General features: G+C 54.5%; 1 protein-coding gene across 1 annotated transcript in view; it reads left to right on the plus strand.

Moving 5' to 3' along the window:
* Positions 1-19,734, plus strand: part of ADCY5 (adenylate cyclase 5) — a 163,997-nt gene extending 144,263 nt beyond the window's left edge. The window contains exons 15-21 of the mRNA XM_011971554.1: positions 1,544-1,719; positions 4,449-4,478; positions 5,625-5,757; positions 10,577-10,840; positions 11,996-12,200; positions 15,164-15,288; positions 17,264-19,734. Of these exons, the coding sequence (XP_011826944.1) occupies positions 1,544-1,719; positions 4,449-4,478; positions 5,625-5,757; positions 10,577-10,840; positions 11,996-12,200; positions 15,164-15,288; positions 17,264-17,392 (1,062 nt within the window). The 3' untranslated portion in view covers positions 17,393-19,734. The remainder of the gene's footprint in view (positions 1-1,543; positions 1,720-4,448; positions 4,479-5,624; positions 5,758-10,576; positions 10,841-11,995; positions 12,201-15,163; positions 15,289-17,263) is intronic.
* Positions 19,735-20,119: the final 385 nt, after the last annotated feature.

Below are 20,119 nucleotides of genomic sequence, written 5' to 3' on the forward strand. Positions count from 1 at the left end.
CCCAGCCTCGCCTCCCCAGCCTCGCCTCCCCAGCCTCGCCTCCCTAGCCTCCGCTGCCTCTCACATCTGGCTGAGAGCCCACAGGAGCACTTCAGCTTTCTGAGGGCTGTTTGTGAGGAGCAGAGGCTAGTTTCAGTCTCGTACTTGCCCCTTGGTGGTGGTTCCCCTGGTGAGGCTAAGGCCGGGGGGAGAGGGTGGCAGTGGGCAGATTCTGGCTCCTCATTTGTGGGAGAGGCTTGGTGCCAGCCTTCAGCCCCCACCAGCTGACCACCCCCCTCAAAAGTTTCTCCTGATTCAGCAACTCCTTACAGACCAGGCCGGTGGGGGGGTCCCCAGCATCCAGTGTTGGCCTCCTGGTTATCTGGGCCAGGGTTTGAATGGGAATCCAGGCTGGCTCTTGGAGCTCCCATCCCTCCTCTCAAAGACCGGGGCTCTGGGGCTCTGAGCTTACTCCTCTAGGCTGCCCTCCTCGTTCCCTCTTCTGCTCCTGTTCCCAGTGGTGATGGGAGGCTTCCCCCAGCAACCAATCACCCAGGGGCCCTGGGCAGTCTTTCCTTGGCTCTAGAAGGCCTGGGGAGGCTGAGGGTCTGCCCTGGGGGCTGCTGCAGCCCAGGGCCGAGGCTGTGTGCGAAGACTAAATGTCTGGAGGCCTCACTCAGAAACAATGGTGCTAAATTAAAAATAATAGCAACAATAACCGAGGCTGATGTGCATCAAGGGACAGCAGCAGATGGGGACCTCCAAGATTACCTGGTTCAGCCCCTCAGTTGTCTAAGAAGGAAACAGAGGCTCAGAGACCAGAAGGGGCTTCCCCAGAGGGAACAGCACAGGGCATGATCCCTCCTCTGAAACCTTTGGGGCCCCATATTGTTTGGACTTCAGAATTTTTCAGATTTTAAAAGGTTGCCTCCCACCCCCAGTGGAGTCTGATCATGAAGTGGTCGTATTTCCACAGTAGTAGCATGTCTGCATGTCACAGGAGACACGATAAAGATAACTAGCGTCCCAGCAGTGAGGTCAGCTTTTGTCACCAGAGCAGCTCCGTTCAGGCGTGGCCCCTACAGGAGTCATGAAAACACATTCAGCTTTTGGAGCTTTGTGGTTCAAAGCTGCAGATGAGGGGCTCCCCACGGTTATTGAGGGTGCCGGACAGTGCAGCGAGGGCTTCCTTGCTTGTGTTCATCACAGCAAGCCGTGAGATAGGAAGTCTTGCAGAGGGGACACTGAGGCTCAGAGGGGCTGAGCACACAGCCCGAGGCACACAAAGCCCAGCCTGGATCACGGCTGAAACCCAGGGCAGCCTGGGCCTGCAGCGTAGCTGTAATGTGGGGCTGTCCTGCAGGCAATGGCCAGACTCCAGCTGGAGCCCATCTCCTGGTTCCTAACCAGGGCCCTTCGCCTTACATCACACCTGTTGGGAAATTTACATCAGCAGAAACATGCCCAGCCCAGGCCTCACTTGAGCCAGCTCAGACTGGAGGATGCACGGGGCCAGGGGGCGGGCAGGGCCTGGGGAGCTGATGCCACTGCCCTCTGCCCGCAGTACTTCACCTACAGCGTGCTGCTCAGCCTGCTGGCCTGCTCCGTGTTCCTGCAGATCAACTGCATCGGGAAGCTGGCGCTCATGCTGGCCATCGAGCTCATCTACGTGCTCATCGTGGAGGTGCCGGGTGTCACGCTCTTCGACAATGCCGACCTGCTGGTCACCGCCAATGCCATGTACGGGACACCTTCCTCACGCTCCCCATGGGGCACGGGACATTGCAGGGAGGTGGCAAGAGCAGGAGGTTTAGGGTTCCGGCACCACGGGGAACTTGTGAGGAGAGTGTCTTGTTCCTCCCCAGCCCTGACATCTGGGGAAACGGCCTTGTTTCTTTCCTTCCTTCCCGTCCCCAGTAGTTGGAGTGGCCTCAGGTCACCAGGCCCCATTGTGTTTCTTTCTCTGATTTGCTCCTCCCTTGCCAGGGCAGCCTCCAGTGGGCTGCTTTCAGCTCAGTCCAGCTGCCCCAGGCTCAGAGGAGTCACGGTCCAGCAGAGCCAGGCAGTAAGGTGTGTGGGAGCAGAGGGACAAGCTTTGTTGTTCACAGGCTCTGTGTCCCACCTCAAGGCAGGTGCCTGGATATCTGCTGTTCCTCTTCATCCTCCAGCAACCCAGCCAAATAGGCAGACCCACCACATCAGGCGGGGCATCTGTGCACTACCGAAAGGCTCCTGGCTGTGGTGGCAGAGGTTAGGTCCCACATCCTAGGGGTAGTGGGCGTGAAGGTGAGGCCCACGGCTGTCTGGCCCCATAGTCAGCATGGGCATGTAGTGACAGATGTCAGATTTCCAAGGGAGGTGGCTCCATGAGGGGAAAGACCTCAGGCTTCGGGTGAAATTGGGTTAGAATCTCAGCATCAGACACATTGGTCATTCCTCTGAACCTCATAACCTTTTCATTGTAAAATGGGAATATTGTCAACCTAAATGAAGGCGGTTGAGGCAGAAATAATTTGATTAAGTTTTGTTGGAAGCCGAATGTGAGGATTGGCCAGGAAGATACACGCACCAAGTTGGGTGTGTTCCAGAAGCTTCGGGAATGCTTTCATAAGAAAGTAGAAGGGAAGGGGACTCCTCAGACCAGAGTTGTCTTTTGTCATTGGAGGGTTGCAATCACTGGCTACAGATCACAACATACAGACTAAAATGTCTACATGCCAGCAATCAGTACAAATTCATGATTCAGAAATGAATCAGCATTTTTTTATATCAATAGGTTATGCATTAATCAGTACATCAGCAATTTGAGGAGCTCAGATAAGATTCTTCACTCAGGGACAGGATATTGGTGTAAATCACAAGACCTCCCCGAAGCAGGTTGATTTGGAAGCTTGGCAAACGTGACCTGTAGATTATCAATGCCTATAGTAGTAAGATGTATTTAAAGTGCCTGATTCGTCATACTCTTTTCTATGCATCACCACTCCCTACACACACACCACGAAGTGCAAAAAAAAAAAAAAAAAGTGACAGTTCTGTGTCCCCTGAAAAAATGTAGCAAACTGTACCTTTTTTGAGTTAGAGGAAGGGATTCACCCATCCATCCATTGGTTCACCCATTCATTCATTCAAAAATATTTATTAAGGGCCTGCTATGTGCCAGCCGCCGACCTAGGCAGTGGAGGTACAATGTGGATACACAGAAAACTCAGGAACGTTTCTCTGTCGGAAAGGTGGTGTTGCCTGAGAAAGTGGAGCTCTAATGAAGGGTTTAAGGCATATTCAAGGAAGAACTTCTTGGTGGTTGTGTAGGGGCCGTGGGCAGATGACCACAAAGACGTGGGGCAGTCGAGCATGGGACAGGCTGCAGTCCTTTGAGGAGGAAGAACAGGTCCAGGAGCTTTCTACCCACGGGTCGGGACTGGAGCAGGGAATGTTGCCGTCCTCTTACTGCTCCTTGCCCGTCCCTAGCGTCTCGTCTTCAGGTGCTGAAGCTGGCAGCAGACAGTAAAGGTTATTTCTGGATTGGGAGGCCGTGGTTTGGCTCTAGGGCAACATTTTCCAATAGATAAAAGGTGGGCCGGGGGCGGTAGCTCACGCCTGTGATCCCAGCACTTCGGGAGGCTGAGGTGCGTGGATCAGTTGAGTCCAGCCTGGCCAACAAAATCCTGTGTCTACTAGAAATATAAACATTAGTCAAGCGTGGTGGCATGGGCCTGTAATCCCAGCTACTTGGGAGACTGAGGCACAAGAATAGCTTGAACTCAGGAGGTGGCCGTTACAGTGAGCCAAGACTGCACCAGTGCTCTCCAGCCTGGAAGATAGAGCAAGACTCTGTCTCAAAAAAAAAAACAAACAAAAACCACTTATGTAATTTAAAATTTTCTTATAGCCATATTAAAAAGGCAAAAAGTATAATTTGACTTTTATTTAATGAGTACTATATAGCCAGAATATCATTTTAAGATATAATCAGTATAAAATTTTTAATGAAATATTTTACCTTTTTTTACACTAATTATTCAAAACCTGGTGTATGTTTTACACGTACAGCACATTTTAGCTTGCACCAGCCCCGTGTTAAGTCTCAGCAGCTGCATGTGGCCAGCGGCTGCCACACCAAGCAGCGCAGCTGTGGGATCTCCTCCACTCCCTCTGGATGGCAGCAGAGGCCTGGGAGAGGGAGAGGCAGGCAGGCCTCCACCCAGGCAGATGGGCTGGGTCGGGGAAGGCAGGGTTTCAGGTAAGAGCTGGGTGGTTTGTGGTCATGAGTATCCAATGCTAGTTGGGGCTGCGTTTTCTACCACCTCCCATCCTGAAAGTGTCCTTGAATATGGAGGGGTTGGGGCTGCGGAGCCAGGAGCAGCAGTGGTGGGGACAGCCGAGCAGGGCGTGGGGGCCGAGCAGGAGTGGAGGCCGCCTTATGCCGAAGGGTGGCCCTGACCAGCCTTCCCCAACTCTCTTCACAGAGACTTCTTCAACAACGGGACCTCCCAGTGGTGAGTTGATGCTCCTCAGATAGGGCTGCTCCCTGCCCTCAGCACAGAGCAGACAGGGAAGGCAGCTGGTGCCCAGGTGGGAGGGGCCTTGGTGGCAAGGTGGGTAATGAAGGAGGAGGCCAACAGGAGCAGGGAGGCTGGTTCCTCCTGGGGCAGCAAGGCATCCTGAGGGGCAGAGGCCCTGGTCACTTTCATGATCCCCACCAAGGTGATCTGTAGGCTCTGTGGTTGGGATCACCGACTTCAGATCATTCCATAGGCCTCATTTTAAAGCATTTAGCCTCAAGCTCTTCCCCAGGAGCCTGTGAGAACCCCAGACCCAGGAGAATGGAAGCTTTCATGGTACCCACTTTCCCTCTGGAGTTGAGGAATAAAGGCGAGAGCTGCAGCGCTTGTGGGACCCGTCCCTGCATTGAGGGCTGCTGCCTGGGCAAGGGTGGAGGTGGTGACTGGAGCCTCTGTGCAGCCTTCCAGGGCGTGAGCTCTCGGCTGGCACAAGACATAGGGTTTGGAATGGCCGCTTTTGTTAAGAGTATCTATTAGTAACAAAAATAGAATTAGACAATAATGCTACTAGTTTTGGAGCACCTACTGTTTGTCAGATGCTGCACTAAGCATTTTGTTTATAATATCTCTTTAATCCTTACTAGCATCTTGAAATGTGGGTATTGTTATCCTGTTGTACACAGATAAGCAAACTAAAGTTCAGAGAGATTAAGACACTTGCCCAAGGTTGCCCAGAGACAGGGTCAGCATGGCCTGCCTGGCCCCCTTGTACTGCACCCACTGCCCCTGTCTTGTCCAGAGAAGGATCTGGATGTACATGCTGCCTTTTAGAAGGGCCGAGTTCATCCCCTGATCTGACAAGAGAGGAGCTCCCAAGTGACGGGGGATTATGAGGTGTCAGGAGAGGAGTAATGGCTGCCTGGGCTGCAGGTGCAAGCAGGGTCTGAGATGGGGCCGCCAGCCAGGAAGGCTTCCTGGAGGAGGCACACGTGAGGCAAAGTTTGAGCAGGGGGATAAGGAAGAGGGGAAGGTATAGTGGGAGGAAGAAAAACAGGACAGCAGTGGGTGGGGGTGGGGGGTCCTCAGAGCCCGCTGTGAGGAGCCAGGGCGGTCTCAGGCCTGCCCACCTCCTACCCGCAGCCCTGAGCACGCAACCAAGGTGGCATTGAAGGTGGTGACGCCCATCATCATCTCAGTCTTTGTGCTGGCCCTGTACCTGCACGCCCAGCAGGTGGAGTCCACCGCCCGCCTCGACTTCCTCTGGAAACTGCAGGTGGGTGGACCTGGGGCTGGACCTGGGGAGGGGAGGCATTTGGGAGCAGGTGACAGAGACAACAGGCTCGTGTCCTGGGCCAGGCCAAGCTGGGCCTTTGTTTTACACTGGCAAGCTGTCCTGCTCAGGCCCCATCGAAGCCACTTGATGCCCCATGTCCCCGTGGGTCTGCTCCCTGCTCTCTGGAGCCAAGGGGCAAAACCCTGGGACTTACTGCATGCAGACAAACCCATGCTGACAGTGCTGGGACTCTGATGGGCCCAGGAGGCGTGCTTTGAAGTCAGCAAATACTGGCGGGGCACTTACTTTGTGTGCTGCCACGCAGGGACAGAGGGGGAGGTGCGGGCAGGTCCTTTGTGGTGGGGGCAGCAATGGATGGTGGGGGAAGGAAGAGTGGCAAGAGGTGAGTGGAGGAGTAGGGAAGAAGTGTGGCCAGGGTAGGGAGCTGGTACCAAAGGCTGCTCAGCAGGGCTTGACCTGGCCAGAGCTGGGTCGAAGACTCCTCCAGAGGGGATGGACTGAAGGAGCAAAGATTGTTGACCATGCTGCGTGCATTCCAGCCAATATGGCTCTCCAGGATGCATGCCCCGTGCCCTGTGCCTTGTCTCCCTGGAGGAAGGGGTGCCCGTGGGCCAGGTTACCTGCTGGAGCATCTCGGAAAGGCCAGGAGGAAGTGCCCAAGAACGCTCAGCAGGAGAAAGCCCTGTCTTCCTGTGGGCTGCCTCACACCTTTTATTCCAGCCCAGCCCTGTGCAGAGCTTAGCCTGGCCTGGTCTCTACCTCTTCTGGCCCAGCCCCTATCTCCAGACCACTTGAGCTCACCCACAGCTCTCCTTGACCTCCTCTATCCCAGACTTGTTAGAGGCGTCAGAATGGAAGTCTTTGGGCTGGAGCAGGAGGCCCCGCTTTTTATTGGATGCTGAGTGAGAATGGGGGCAAATGGTTGTCCTTTCTGCTGAGTATTTTGCATGGGTTCTGGCTAGAACTTAGCATGGAGGTCTGTAGTTGGGGGGATCCCCCGAGTTTGGGGGAACCAGGGAGAATCCCAGAAGGGTTCTGTGCAGAATGCCCTTGGGAAGCCCTGGGCTGGGGCACCCTGGGGAAGATCCTGTGTGAGCCTCCCCCCTTGTCAGGCCTCTGCCTTCTCCCTCAATCGCCTCTTCTTTGGGAACATTTTCAGGAGGCTCGCATTTTTCTGCATTTGCTCTATCACCCCCCGCCATATGTACTTTCTGACATGATGCCTCATCACCCCTAAATACTCCCATGTCTACCTTGCAAAAACAAGGACACTCCCTGCGTCATCCCTGCACACCCTCCCCACCTAGGCGATCACCAGGGGTGCGGCAGGCCCCACTTAGTGTTGCCAGCTGTCCTGATGCTGGTCCAGGATCCTGTGCATGGGCCCTCTGCATCGAGCTGTTCCGGTCTGCAGCAGATCCTCAGTCTCTCCTCGTCTCACAGTCCTTGCCAATCTTAAAGAACTTGTTATTCTGGGACCTTCAGACCCATGTCCAGACTCAGGCTGAGCCCTTCCTGGAGGAAGCACACAGAAATGGAGCCAGGCACCCCTCGATGCCTCACACTGAGAGACTCAACCATGTTGACCCATCCCACCACTGTTGATGTCAGCCCTGATGCCTGCTCAGCCGGCATCGCCAGATTTCTCCACTGTCAAGTCCCTCTTTCCCGCTTTGTATTTGACTAGCACTTTATGGAAAGAGAGTCTGATATTCCACTAATTTTCTGATCCTCAGCAAATCTCTGCCCAGCAACCTTTGCATCCATGGTGGCTCCTGCTTGTCTCAGTGCCTGCGGTGGAAATGCCCGATAGCAATGCCCAGTGTCCACCATTCCTTCTGGACTTGCTGGTTGGCATTCTACTACACAGAAGAGCTGTCCCTCCTCCTCCATTGATTTGCTTATTTATTCACTTCTGTACCTCAGCCTAGACTCACAGATTCCCATGTAATCCAGTGGGTTATCATCTGCAACCTTCACTATTTTAATACTCAAATTGTCCTAGGTTTGGCCCATGTGCATTTCAAGTTGTTGTCTGTGTTATCTGACAGGTCTCCATCACGCTTTGAGCTTTTCCTGACTTTATAACACAAGCGATCTCAGGGTAATCTTGTGCTTTCCCTGCTGCAGCCCAGGAATCTGATTTCTTCAAAGAGCCCTCCCTCATTCTTTATAGTAGAGAGTGGTGTTTAGAAACCAAGGTCTGAGTGCTTGGTGTGCTCGCTGCTTGTAGGTCCTCTCCATGGACAACGCTAAGAAAGATATGTAAGTGTGGAAACATACGTGGAAACGTGTGTACATATGTATCTATACTACTTCAGTATCCATCTGTATAGATCTTCTTTTAATAATCCTGAGTTCATACCACTATCTCCCATTTTAACCCAGTACCTCAGGCTTCTTCCCAGCCTTCCCTTTTCCATGCCTGCAATGTCATTTCTGGCAATGAGAAAGTCCCCTCCCATTATCTTTCATATATGTGTTTATTTGCTCAGTCGTGACCCCCACCACCCTCTCCCCTTCTGTGTGTACACACATGCACATGAGTGTGTGTGCATGTGTGTGTGTGTAGGAATGTGTGAGTGAGCCTGTGTCTACCTGCCAGCCTGTGGCAACCTCTCTCCCTGAAGTTTTTCAGCAGGTCCCTCATTCTCCCATTCTTCCCCTGGGATTTTGGGAGAGGGAGCCAACAGCACATAAATACAAATAAAGAAACGCCAGAAAGCAGGCCCTTGGGATGGGTGAGTGATAGTCCCTGCCCCACCCCCAGACTGGCTCCAGCAGCCCCTGTACAGTTGGCTGGTAGGTGGACTCCTCAGCATTCTTGAAGCACCTGCACAAGGAATACACTCTGACCTGCCAGGTCCCCACCTGGCCCCCTCCTGGCCTAACTGCAGGGTCTGAGTTCTCAGGAGAGCCTGCTCTTGTCCCTTCCTCCAGCATTGACCTTAGTGGGGCCACCAAGAGGCTGTAGCCCCCTGAACCTTTCTGCCCTGCCAGGGCCCAGCCCCAGAAGTAGTTGGCTCCATTGGCAGGTGCCCACCTGTGCTGAGGTGGAGTTTGCAGAGGTGGCCATAGCAACTGGCCTGGCCCTGGGGATTGACTTTGCCCCCAGCAGGAGCCTGCTCTAGCAGCCCTGCCCCCAGCCTCCACCTCCATTCTGTCTGACACTTTGGGCTGATGCTGTCTGCCACCTGCAGGGTGCATCAAAGGAGCTGCAGTGCTCCTGGCATCCCTGGGCCCCCAGGCATGTGTCTCAGCAGAGGTAGGAGCAGGACTGTCTAGTGTGGTGCATTTTCAGAGGCAAATAACTGACTGCCGGGCTCCTCCATGGGACAGCCTGTGAGAAGAAGCACAGGAATGCCCCCCACCCCCAGCCTTCTCCCATGGGCACAGCTGTTTCAGAGCCAGACACAGGTAGCCTTATTCATGGGGAGGGGCATTTCTGCCTCCCAGGAGCTTAGGTTACCTGGGCAGGAAGACTGGGCAAGAAGATAGCATAGACAAGCTGACTCCCCGCACCTCTGTGGGTGGTGGTGGAAGGCGGGGCCCTTTAGCATCCAGGACCCCTCGGGCTGATCCCTGTCCTCACAGCCACATTCCCGGGGACTCCAGAGGCCACCAGGCCATAGGCAGCACAGTCAGGAGCCCATTCACCTTAGGGGCAGAGCTGGCCGTTGAGCCTTGGGGTCCTGGATCTTCTGCCCTGGGAGCTCTTCCTCCCTGCTGGACCCAGGTCCTGAAGCCTTGGAAAGGGACGCCAGCTCCTTCCCCATGGACAGCCACCACCCACAGGGACAGCCAAGGTCCTGAGAGTCAGTCCTGGTCCTGCTGTAGATTCTACTTGCAGCCGAGCAGAAAGGTGTCTTCATTTAGTTAGGAAAAGCCCAAGTGGGCCAGCCAGACTTTTCAAAGTGGCTCTGCTAATTAATGATCTTCTCCTGGTTGGTTTTGCCAACACGGTCTCTCCCAGTTAAAGGGGGCCATGTTATCTGCCCCCACGAGTGAGGAAGCCAGCTGACCACTACAATGCAGTGTCTCATGAAGACTCTTGTTAGATGGTTCCTTGCCACACCTCAGTGTGTGACACCTCTTCCCTTCAGCACCGTGTAGGGCACTACTGGCTTCTTGACGCAAGGGATCTGCACTATCCTTTAACCTGGAGGGTGGGTGACCACAAAATCCCACTGCACAGACCCAGGACCCAAACTGGGGGGTAAACTAAAGTCACTGGTGATGTCCCATCCTCATCCCAGGGGGTCCCTCATGGCACTTGCTCCTCCTGGCTGCACCTGGCTCTGGGGCAAGTCTGCCCTCCTGGGAGGCAGGGACATTGGGCAGGGCTTTGGGCTGTTCTCCCCCACAGGTCCGTCAATTAAGGTAATGAACAGTGGAGGAGCACCGCGGAGCTGGAGGGCTGTGTGGGCTGTGTTTTGGATTCTTTTCCCCTCCAGCCTGGTTCTGGCCTTTGGCAGACAGGATCCTTGCAGCCTCGCCTCCAGGCCTGTTCCTGCTCGGGGCTCCCCCCTGCAGGCTCAGCACCCCCAGAGAGGCCGGCAGAGAGTTCAATGCTCAGAAATGTCTTTTCTGATTGTCGAAGTCCTGCTCTTTGGAGAAAACCTGGAAGTGGAAACAGCAGAGGGAGGAGGAGAGACAGCGGTACTTGCCAACATCCTGGGCACGAGTTGGCATTTGCGTGACTGGCGCTTTTTCTCCGGGCCATGGAGAGGAGGAGGTGGAGGGGCCAACACCTGGGCTCGCGCTGGCATCTGGGTGACTTGCAGTCTTTTTCTCCCAGGCCACAGAGGAGAAGGAGGAGATGGAGGAGCTGCAGGCCTACAACCGGCGGCTGCTGCACAACATCCTGCCCAAGGATGTGGCCGCTCACTTCCTGGCCCGCGAGCGGCGCAACGATGAGCTCTACTATCAGTCCTGTGAGTGCGTGGCGGTCATGTTCGCCTCCATCGCCAACTTCTCCGAGTTCTACGTTGAGCTGGAGGCCAACAACGAGGGTGTCGAGTGCCTGCGGCTCCTCAATGAGATCATCGCTGACTTTGATGAGGTGCACAGTGGGGCCTGGGTCAGGCTGTGTTCCTGGGAGGGGCCTACAGGTCCCTGGTGTGGGAGGGATGTGAAGAGACCTGGCGTCCCCTTCTACCATCCTGACATAAACAGTGATAATGAGAGCTCTACCGGCAGGAACCTGACTATGTCCCCAGGTGCTGCAATGGGCACCTTGGACACATGGCCTGTCTCATCATCATGTGACAGATGAGGAAACTGAGGCCGACAGACTTCACGTGTCTGGCCTAAGGTCACTGCCAGTAAGTGGCAGAGCTGGGGTTTCAGCCCACACTATTTGAACTTAGCCTTTGGCGGCCGCCTGACTGGCTCGCTGACTGCCATTCCTCTCACGCCATCAAGGGGGCACGGGGCCCCAGGGCCTGGGACAACTCAGTGTCAGGACCCAGGGCTTTGAGAGAACCAAAGGAAGGAGGAGTTCCTCGGCTAAGGGAGGAGGCAGGACAAAGATGCGAGGCCCTGAGCAGTGGAGGCCAAATTGAGGCATTCCTTCATTTCCTTCTCATACCCCTGTTGAGCACCCGGCGTGTGGAGGAACTGGGGATGCGGAGCCCTGTAGCGCAGTCTCACCCCCGGGAGCTCCTGAGTCATCGGTGTCAGAGGGGCCACCCCAGCGGGCTGGCATGGCCTGGACACAGGGCGCAGAGAGGAGCAAGACGATGGAGCTGGGCCAGGCAGTGTTGGGAACAGCCTGCGAGACTCCTGGGGCAGTGGAGTGATGGGATTTGGCTGAATTGAGTCTGGGAAGGCTTCTAGGAGGGCTGGGGCCAGGGGGTAGGGAAAGAGTGTCCTGCTGGACAAATGGAGGTTTCCCTGGGTGGGATGGGGGCGTGAGCTTGTTGAAGAGGAGACAAGAGATTCAGAGGTGACTAGTGACCTTGTCTTCGGGGCTCTTGGCATGAGGGTGGGCAGGTAGCCCGCAGGCACTGTCCGGCGGGTGAGAGTGTGGAGGGGCCTGGCTGTGTCAGGAGCGTTGCAAGCATCACACTGATGAGGGTGGAGACAGGCCCACTGTGTGAAGAGGGGACACATGAAGGGCCATGCTGCTGCACTTCCCTGCACATCCTCTGTCCCTCCCTGTGGCCCTCGGTGTCCCAGGGTTGAGGGTGACCCAGGTTTGGCCTCTTTCATCCAGATCATCAGCGAGGATCGGTTCCGGCAGCTGGAGAAGATCAAGACCATCGGCAGCACCTACATGGCTGCCTCCGGCCTCAACGACTCCACCTACGACAAGGTGGGCAAGACCCACATCAAGGCACTGGCCGACTTTGCCATGAAGCTGATGGACCAGATGAAGTACATCAATGAGCACTCTTTCAACAACTTCCAGATGAAGATCGGTGAGTGGGGCCCCCGGCAGTGCTGAGCCCAGGGTGCAGTCAGGAGGAGGGCTGGCAGGAGCTCCCCCATACCCCAGCCCGCATCCGCCATTGTGGTCCCAAGGTAGAAGGCCAGGGGCAGCCAAGGCTGATGTGGCGTGTTCCCTGCCCTTAGTAGGTGGGGGCAGGCATGGGTCACTCACAGTGGAACCCGCCCAGAGCCTGGCGATGCCTCTGCTGCCTTTTGACATGAGGGCCACATGGGCAGGACACTCCTTGGTGAGTTCCCACCTCACTCAGATGCAGGGATGGCCTGGTGGGGCCCAGGCTGTGCCTGCTCAAAGGGCTTTGTGGGGGGTCTCTGTGCCGAGGGCATGGGGCCTTCTGGTGGTTGCAGCACGGGCAGATGGCAGTCCCATTTATTTCAAGTCATACTGACCTAACAGCATTGTTTTATTTAAAAGTATTCCACATTCATTCAGTAAAAATGGAAAACAGTAAAATCAAATACTGGATACATTTTAAATACAAAATGCATAAACATGTTACCAGTGATTAAATTTGCAAATTTAGAACATTAAACATGTAAGCTGCAAAATCGTTAGCAAAATAAAGTGAAACAGTTTGAAAAAACTAAACAGTCAAAGAATCATGTGATAGTGACTGTGAAATGATTCTATTCCGACTTTTTAAAAAGAGTAACTTTTTACTCTTTTTACACAAGTTTCAAGTAGGGTTATTGTTGAGTCGAGGTGGGGAGCAAAATCTTCCAGCGGCTGCTCATCCACACAAACCAGGGAAAGAAACGGTGAGAAGCCTGTGATAGGTCAGAGCCCTGGATCTGCCTGGACTCCTTCTTTGTCACGTGCCTCGCCTTGGTTGGATGGCTCTGGAGGGGCTGTGCCAAATGCCTCTGTGGCGTCTGACAGAGGTCCTGAATCAGTTTCAAAATAGTCATGACCATATTCTTGCTCAGAAAGTCTTTGAACCAAAAACATATGTATTTTTCTTTTTTTTTCTAAGTCAGTTTTGTTTCATTACCCCTAACCTTTTATTTTGACAAGTTTCAACTCTAGAGAAGAGTTGAAAAAATGGTACAATGAAAACCCAGGTACACACTGCCCCGTGTGTTCCACCCTCCTGTGTCCATAAAATGACTGTGGAATGCCAGCTCTGAACTCGTTCCACAAAGCTCGAGGCATTTCTGCAGTTTGTTTGTCCTTAGAATGGATCTTACCGAGGGTGTACAGTCTGATGGCGCACAAGTTGGTCTTGCAATAGAAAGCTGACGCAGTGGCGTGTTGCTCCTCCTGAGGTCTGTGGAGGTAAAGAATGCTTTCTGAACGAGCAGGCCTTTGTTCTATTCGCCATTTAATGCATTATCAACTCCCTGGGTATGTTTCAAACCATCAGTGATTCAGATTTCAAAGTTTTAAAAATCACAATTGTCACCCACAAAAATACGGGCATTTCAATTCTCAAAATTAACACATTATACCGAAATATTGGATGACTAAAAACCAGTATTGTGATCATTCGTGTCCTTAGGAGACATTTTGTTGCAGCCAGAGTGTCAGGAATCGGGCTTTCCCTGGGCCAGCTGGCTTGCTGTATCCCATAGGCACAGTGCTTTGTGGGCTTGGCCAGGTTTGCATCCTGCACTGGCTGCTGGAGGCCCCGAGACAGCCAGCTGGGAGTTCGCTTTAAGTGATGTGCAGCCTACATTTTTGCATTAACGTCATACACTCTTGGTCTTGTGTAACACTGACATTCTTGTTTTCCTTTCACCCCATCCTGCTTTGGTTTGTGTTTTGTCCGCCTGCTTTGGTTTGCGTTTTTCTCCCAGTGTGTGTTTTTGAAAAGCCTCAACTCCTTGATTGGACCAGGCCTGGGGACTGAGTGTAGAATCTGCCAAGAGGTAGATAAGGAGCCGGGCAGGCAGCTGGGAGCCTGTGTGGCAGCTCCCTTCCTACAGACTCAGGCCTATCTTCCCTGGGTGGCGTGGCTTGGGGATATAGAAGCCATCAGGGCTCAGTCCAGTCAGCAAGTTGGACAGTCCAGCCTGGTGATGGCACATGGGGTATAAAGCTGCCTGTGGCTTGGAAGGACTGATGAGGAGGGTCATGGAAGGAAGTCCTGAGGACTGATGGCATTGCTGACCAAGTGAGGGTCACCAGGGGCCTAGTTTGGAGCTTCTGCTGTGTTTTCAGTCGTGCCCTTCACATACAAGAAACAGGCAACAGTGGTGCTTAGTGAGGACAGTATGAGACCGGCAGGTTACATAGAAAGGAATGCCCCATGCCTGGAGACAGGACAGGAAATGTCTAGAGAATATCAGTTGAACCAGATACGTGGGGGCAGGATTTAGCCTGGGGAGGAGGAAAGAGAACGCCTCAGGAGAGAGAAGCAGCTCAGCGAAGGCTCAGAGGCAGTGCCGCTCAGCATTGCCTTGGGTGGGATTGGGAAGGTGGGTGGAGGAGAGCCGAAGTGGTGGCTGGAGCTTGGTCGCTGCAGTGTGCCTGCCCCAGCTCAGAGGCGGGGGAGCAGGAGTACTCGGAGAGAGGAGACTGGCACAGGGCGATGAGTTGGCCAGGATCTAAGAGTGAGAATAGCGAGGAAAGAAACAGAAAAATGAGGAAGAGGGAGACAGCCAGTCTGATAGGTTGAGCCTAAATGGCTACAAGAGGAAGAGGATTAGGGAAAGGCAACTGCATTATACAGGAGGCCTTGAAGAGGTCGCTCCTGGTTGAGAGGTGTCCAGGACACAGGTGCAGGCTCCTTGTGTCTTGCATTCACAGGCATTTGATAGGAGCAGAGAAGCGGGAGGCTGCAGGGTTAAGCACGGCCTTGGGCCTGGAGGCCCATGGGTGTCTCAGGCTGGGAGTCAGGACCTGTGGCATGTGGAGAGAGAGATGGTGGCGAGGTCAAGCCAGACGTGTGTCAGTCCTAACCTGATGAGTGTGGCTGATTCCTCTCCCCTGCAGGGCTGAACATTGGCCCCGTGGTGGCCGGGGTGATAGGGGCACGAAAGCCTCAGTACGACATCTGGGGCAATACCGTGAACGTGGCCAGCCGCATGGACAGCACTGGTGTACCTGACCGCATCCAGGTGAGTGCAGGAGAATCCACCACCCCTCACCCCCATGGGAGGGCCTGTGTCTGACACCGAGAGGTCTTTCAGGACAGGCCACCCAAAGTTCCCACTCAGAATCTCTGCAGCCAGATTCAAGGGTGTTGGGGCTGTTGACGCTTGGAAGCTTGGAGAACACAATTGTGTTTCAGGCCCTCAGCACCTTGGACAGATCTTCAGGCTTCTGCAGAGCCCTCTACTGGGCATGGAAGGGATTGGGGGCTGTTGGGAGTGGATCTGATTGTAGAGGCTGAGCCGAGAGTGCACATGCAGGCCCCAGTGCCTTCTAGCCCAGGCACACAGAGAGGATACAAAGATGTCTCCAGGGAGCAGGTCTTACCCACTGAGCCTGCATCATTCCTGGCCTGGCTCAGGAGAGCCAGTGGAGGCTGCTGGCCCTGGGATGGTGCCTCCCCTAGCCCAAGCAGCCAAGGGTCCTGGCCAGAGACTCAGAGGCTTTTTCCCCTTGCTCCCTCCTTTGCAAGCTGGGCTTGTGGTTTCCAGGCCTGCTGTTCTTCAGCTGCTGCTTTTTCTCGAGCCTTCCTTGATTCCCTGCTGTAGTCTGATGGCAGAGGCATTGCTCTGGGCAGTAGTACCCTGCAAGGCCCTCACCCACAGTTCTGTGTGAGGCTCTGGGAAGTCAGCTCGCCTGGCCTCAGTTTCTCCAGGTGCTAACTGTGCTGCTTCTAAGGCCTTTTGCCAACACTGATGATACTGCTTAAATGTCCCGACTTCTCTCCCCCACAGGGCCTCTGAATAAAGAGCCTGACCCCAAGCACAGTCCTGGTCCACTCAGCCTGACCCAGCTGGGGTGTGGAAGCTGACCCGGCTGGGGTGTGGAAGCTGACCCGGCTGGGGTGTGGAAGCTGGCCAAGGGGCCTGGCCTTGATGGCCCTTTCTCACCTCCTCCTGCTGAGGAGGGCAGCAGGATGGGCCTAGAGATAGGAGCGAGAGGCATGTGTGTTTCCAAGGCTTCCAGCCCATTCAGGGACAGGTGCAAGGGACAGCAGCCACCACAATGACCCAGCACCTTACCTTGCGTGGGGCTTTGCCACACAGGAACTGCAGCTAGTAACACAGTGGGGTCCCTCTCAGCAGCCCACCCAGCACTCCCGCCCCTGCTCCCTGGTGCTCCCAGCAGCGGGCTTGCAGCGTGGCTGGGGTGGGGAGCTCTGATGACGCTCACAAACGGCTCTTGGATCATCACAGGAGGCACTGGCCGTGCTGCCACTCCCCACACCTGTCCCCTGCCACTCTCCTCTTTCACCCAGCAATGGGATAGTGAAATTAATGAAGCCATCAGTGAGCTCCCTTCTTTGTTCCAAAAGCTAAAGCAGAGCCAGGTAACAAGACCTGGACCTAAACCCAGGCCCTGCCGTTTATTAAGTGTGTAACCTCAGGCACGTGACTTAGATGCTCTGAGCCTGAGGGTAATAATAGTAGTCACCTCACAGGAAGATGCAGTGAGATAAGCAAAGGCTCTCAAACGACCTGTGGTGAAAAACAGCTTTTAAAAATCATTCTGATCTGTCACGGAGGGATGCTTTTGTACAGCGCACCGGGGACACCCTTGGAGACGGGCTGCAGCCAGGTCAGATGGCTGTGAAAGCTCCCCCGCCCTTACTCTCCACTCCTGAACTTCCCTGGACTCAGGGCAGTCAGTCCATGGACCACAGGCCACACTGAGTGGCACTGAAGCAGCACACGCAAGCTGCCCGTCACAGTGCCTGGCACGAACAGGTGCTGAGGGTGAGAGCTGGCATCACTCTTTTCTTAGGATCCCTTCCACGGTGAGCTGCTGTCACTTTCTGAGAGCGCCACAGTGGGGCAGCTGCCCCCTCCTTCTGTGTCAGGGGTGGCAGCAGGGCTGGGCAGTCAGAGGTGGTTCTACCCCACAGCAGTTCATGGCCAAGGCCATCAGTGGCTTGTCCCCTCTCCCCCTTTTCCTCCACAGGTCACCACGGACATGTACCAGGTGCTGGCCGCCAACACGTACCAACTGGAGTGCCGGGGCGTGGTCAAGGTCAAGGGCAAAGGCGAGATGATGACCTACTTCCTCAATGGAGGGCCCCCGCTCAGTTAGCAGCTGTTGGCCAACGGTGCCAGGCAGCCTGGCCTCCAGAGTCACGGAAGCAGCTTCTCTGTGTGCCGGGGGTGGCGGGGAAGCCATGCTCCAGCCGGCAGGGCTGCGCTGTTGAGATTTTCCACTTGGACTCCAGAGCAGCTGCTGCCTTTGCTGGTGGGCAGCGGCCTCCGTCCCAGGCCCTGGGGTGCCAGCGTCCTGCGAGCACCCAGCTGACCAAAGATGTTTCCCTCTGTAGAAGACTCTGCTAGACTGGGTCTGAAGCTTGAGTTTTCTAACAGGTGCTGCTGCACAGGTGGAAAGGAGCCGTGGGAATGTGTGTGTGGCGCGGCCCGGACAAGGGCAGGGCTGAGGGAGGGGCCTCTGACTCAGCTGGGGGTAGACGGGCTCGACTCTGGCCTGGGGGAGCCTGGGGACCCCAGGGGTCTGCTTTTCTATGTGAGCCTTTAAACTTCAGACAGAGAGGCCGCCACCCTGCGCCTGCAGGGGCTTTGGGGCAGGAGTGCTGGCTTTGGAGGGACTGTGGCCTTCATCGTGGTCCTCTGCCCACACCTCCACGCATACAGACAGTGCCCTAGGAGGGAAACAGAATTATGAGGGGGAGGCAAGAGGACGCCAAGCAAGGAGTGGTGATTCTGAGAAAAATATTTATTAAATAAAACAAAACAAGTTCTCCGTGCCCTTCTTTAGACTATGCTAGTTGTATGCGTGTAAGAGACCCACAAGCAAACGAGGACGCCACTCGGGGGGAGGGCAGGGATCCCCACTTGTCTTTTTTGTATTTTTTATTTTGTATTATTGAAAGCCTTGGAGATCTCACAGATATGCCAAATTCTATATTTTGTAAATTCTCTATATTAGAAAACAGCCGTGCACAGCGAGGCGTGTGCTCATTTGTACTGTGCGTATGTTGGCGTATGTACTGGTGTATATGTGCGTGTGTTCATGCTGTGGAACTGGTCTCACACAGGATGCGTTTCCCTCCTTTCAGATTTGGCAGTTTTGGGTTTTCGCAGGTACCACCAGAGCAGTGGGTGTGTGCTTTTGGGGTACCATATGCTCAGCTTAAGGAGGAGGATGCATGGACACATTGCCCCATCTTTCTCTGACACACGCACACGTGTGTACACACATGCACACACCCTGCTTCCCCTAAGCAAAACGCAGATGGAATGATAAGAAAACAAAAAGCTGCTTTCCCATCCCAGGCCGAGCTGGAACCAAGGGAAGCAACCTCATCCTGAGGCAGGCAGTGTGGCGCCCTCCACCCTCCACGCCCTGAGATTTCAGACGTTTGCTGCTTACAGAGGCGGCTCCCCCGGATTCTGGAGTGCTTACAGAAGGCCAGGTGCTTTGCAGGCTGGGGCAAGAAAGCCAAGCCTGCCTGGCCTACTCAGTTGGCCAAGGTGCAGGTGGCTCTTCCGGGAGCTGTTCACTCAGACAGGGTTGCACTCAGACAGGGTTGCAATGTGCAGCCCTCAGGTTTGAAGAAAGGGAGTGGCCTTGACCTCCACCGGCAAACCAGGCAGAGGAATGGGTAGAGCCCAGCTTTAGAGTCCACAGGGAAAGCTAGCAGGAATTTTGTTTTATCAGGAGGAGGCAGTTAAATATACCAAGAAAAAAATACTATTTTTATAAGCTATGAGGAAGGCATTTGGAAAATGATACTCTACCACAGAATTTGATGGACTTAGGGCCCATGCCCAAATCTTCCCATTGCTTCTCAGGTTAGAATGATCCTCACCTCCAACATGAGCTTGGAGGCGATGAGGCGGTGGCTCTGTGCCAGCTGCCACAATGTGACTTTGATATCCACCTGCACCACCTCTCACTGGGCTCTAGCACCACCCTCCCCTCGCCGTACACTAATCCCACCACAATTCGAACACAGCTCTGAGAAACAAAGTGTGCGGACCCAAAACTGCCAAGCCTGAGTCTGTCCCGTGCTGCTGCTGCTCCATCCTTTGAGTTCTGCATTGCCATCCTGCCGTCGAGGGCTGGAGGCCCGCTTTCTTCCAGCTGTTGTTCTCAAGTTCCTGCCCCTCCACATCGCCCGCCAGTGGTGTTGGGTTTTCGTTCTGCTTCCAACCTGAGTAAAGTGTGTGTGCTGAGTTCATCCCGTGTTCCCCTATGGTCGTGGCCTCCCGGCCCCATGGGGACCCCTCTCTCATCCCAGCAGTGACTGGTGACAGCGTGCAGGTGCAGTGCTAGCTCTTCGTTCCCTCTAAGGGGTGTGCACTCTTTTTATTCCTACTCTTGCAAAAACAGATACGATTATGATTTCCCATGGAAATTGAAAAGTCTATTTAAATAATTTAACTATTAAACACTTTCACTGGTAATGTGTCCTGGTCTGATTTGCAGCTTGGGCCAGGGGGCCCTGGCCCTGGTGTGAAGAACAGTGCACCCAGCCTTCGGGGTGCTGGGGAGGGGAGTCACAGAGGGCAGAGAACTCCCCTGAGCAGGGGACAGCACCTTGCTATAGAGATAATGTTGGCTGAAGACTGTGGTCCTTGTGGTGGCCAGTGGGAGAACACTAGTGACCGTAGCAAGAGTCAGTGTATGGGGCTGGGGAGCAGGTGCACCCAGGACAGGAGGCTGAGGAACAAGGGCTGAGTAGGGACCAGGAGTGAAGGGGATACAAAATCCAGCATCAGAACAGAAAAGACCAGGTCCAGGGAAGGATGCTCTAAACAGATGAGCCAAACATGTTTATATGCCACGAGA

The sequence above is a fragment of the Mandrillus leucophaeus genome, unplaced genomic scaffold, assembly GCF_000951045.1.
Source record: "Mandrillus leucophaeus isolate KB7577 unplaced genomic scaffold, Mleu.le_1.0 Scaffold123, whole genome shotgun sequence".
Classification (NCBI taxonomy): Eukaryota; Metazoa; Chordata; class Mammalia; order Primates; family Cercopithecidae; genus Mandrillus; species Mandrillus leucophaeus.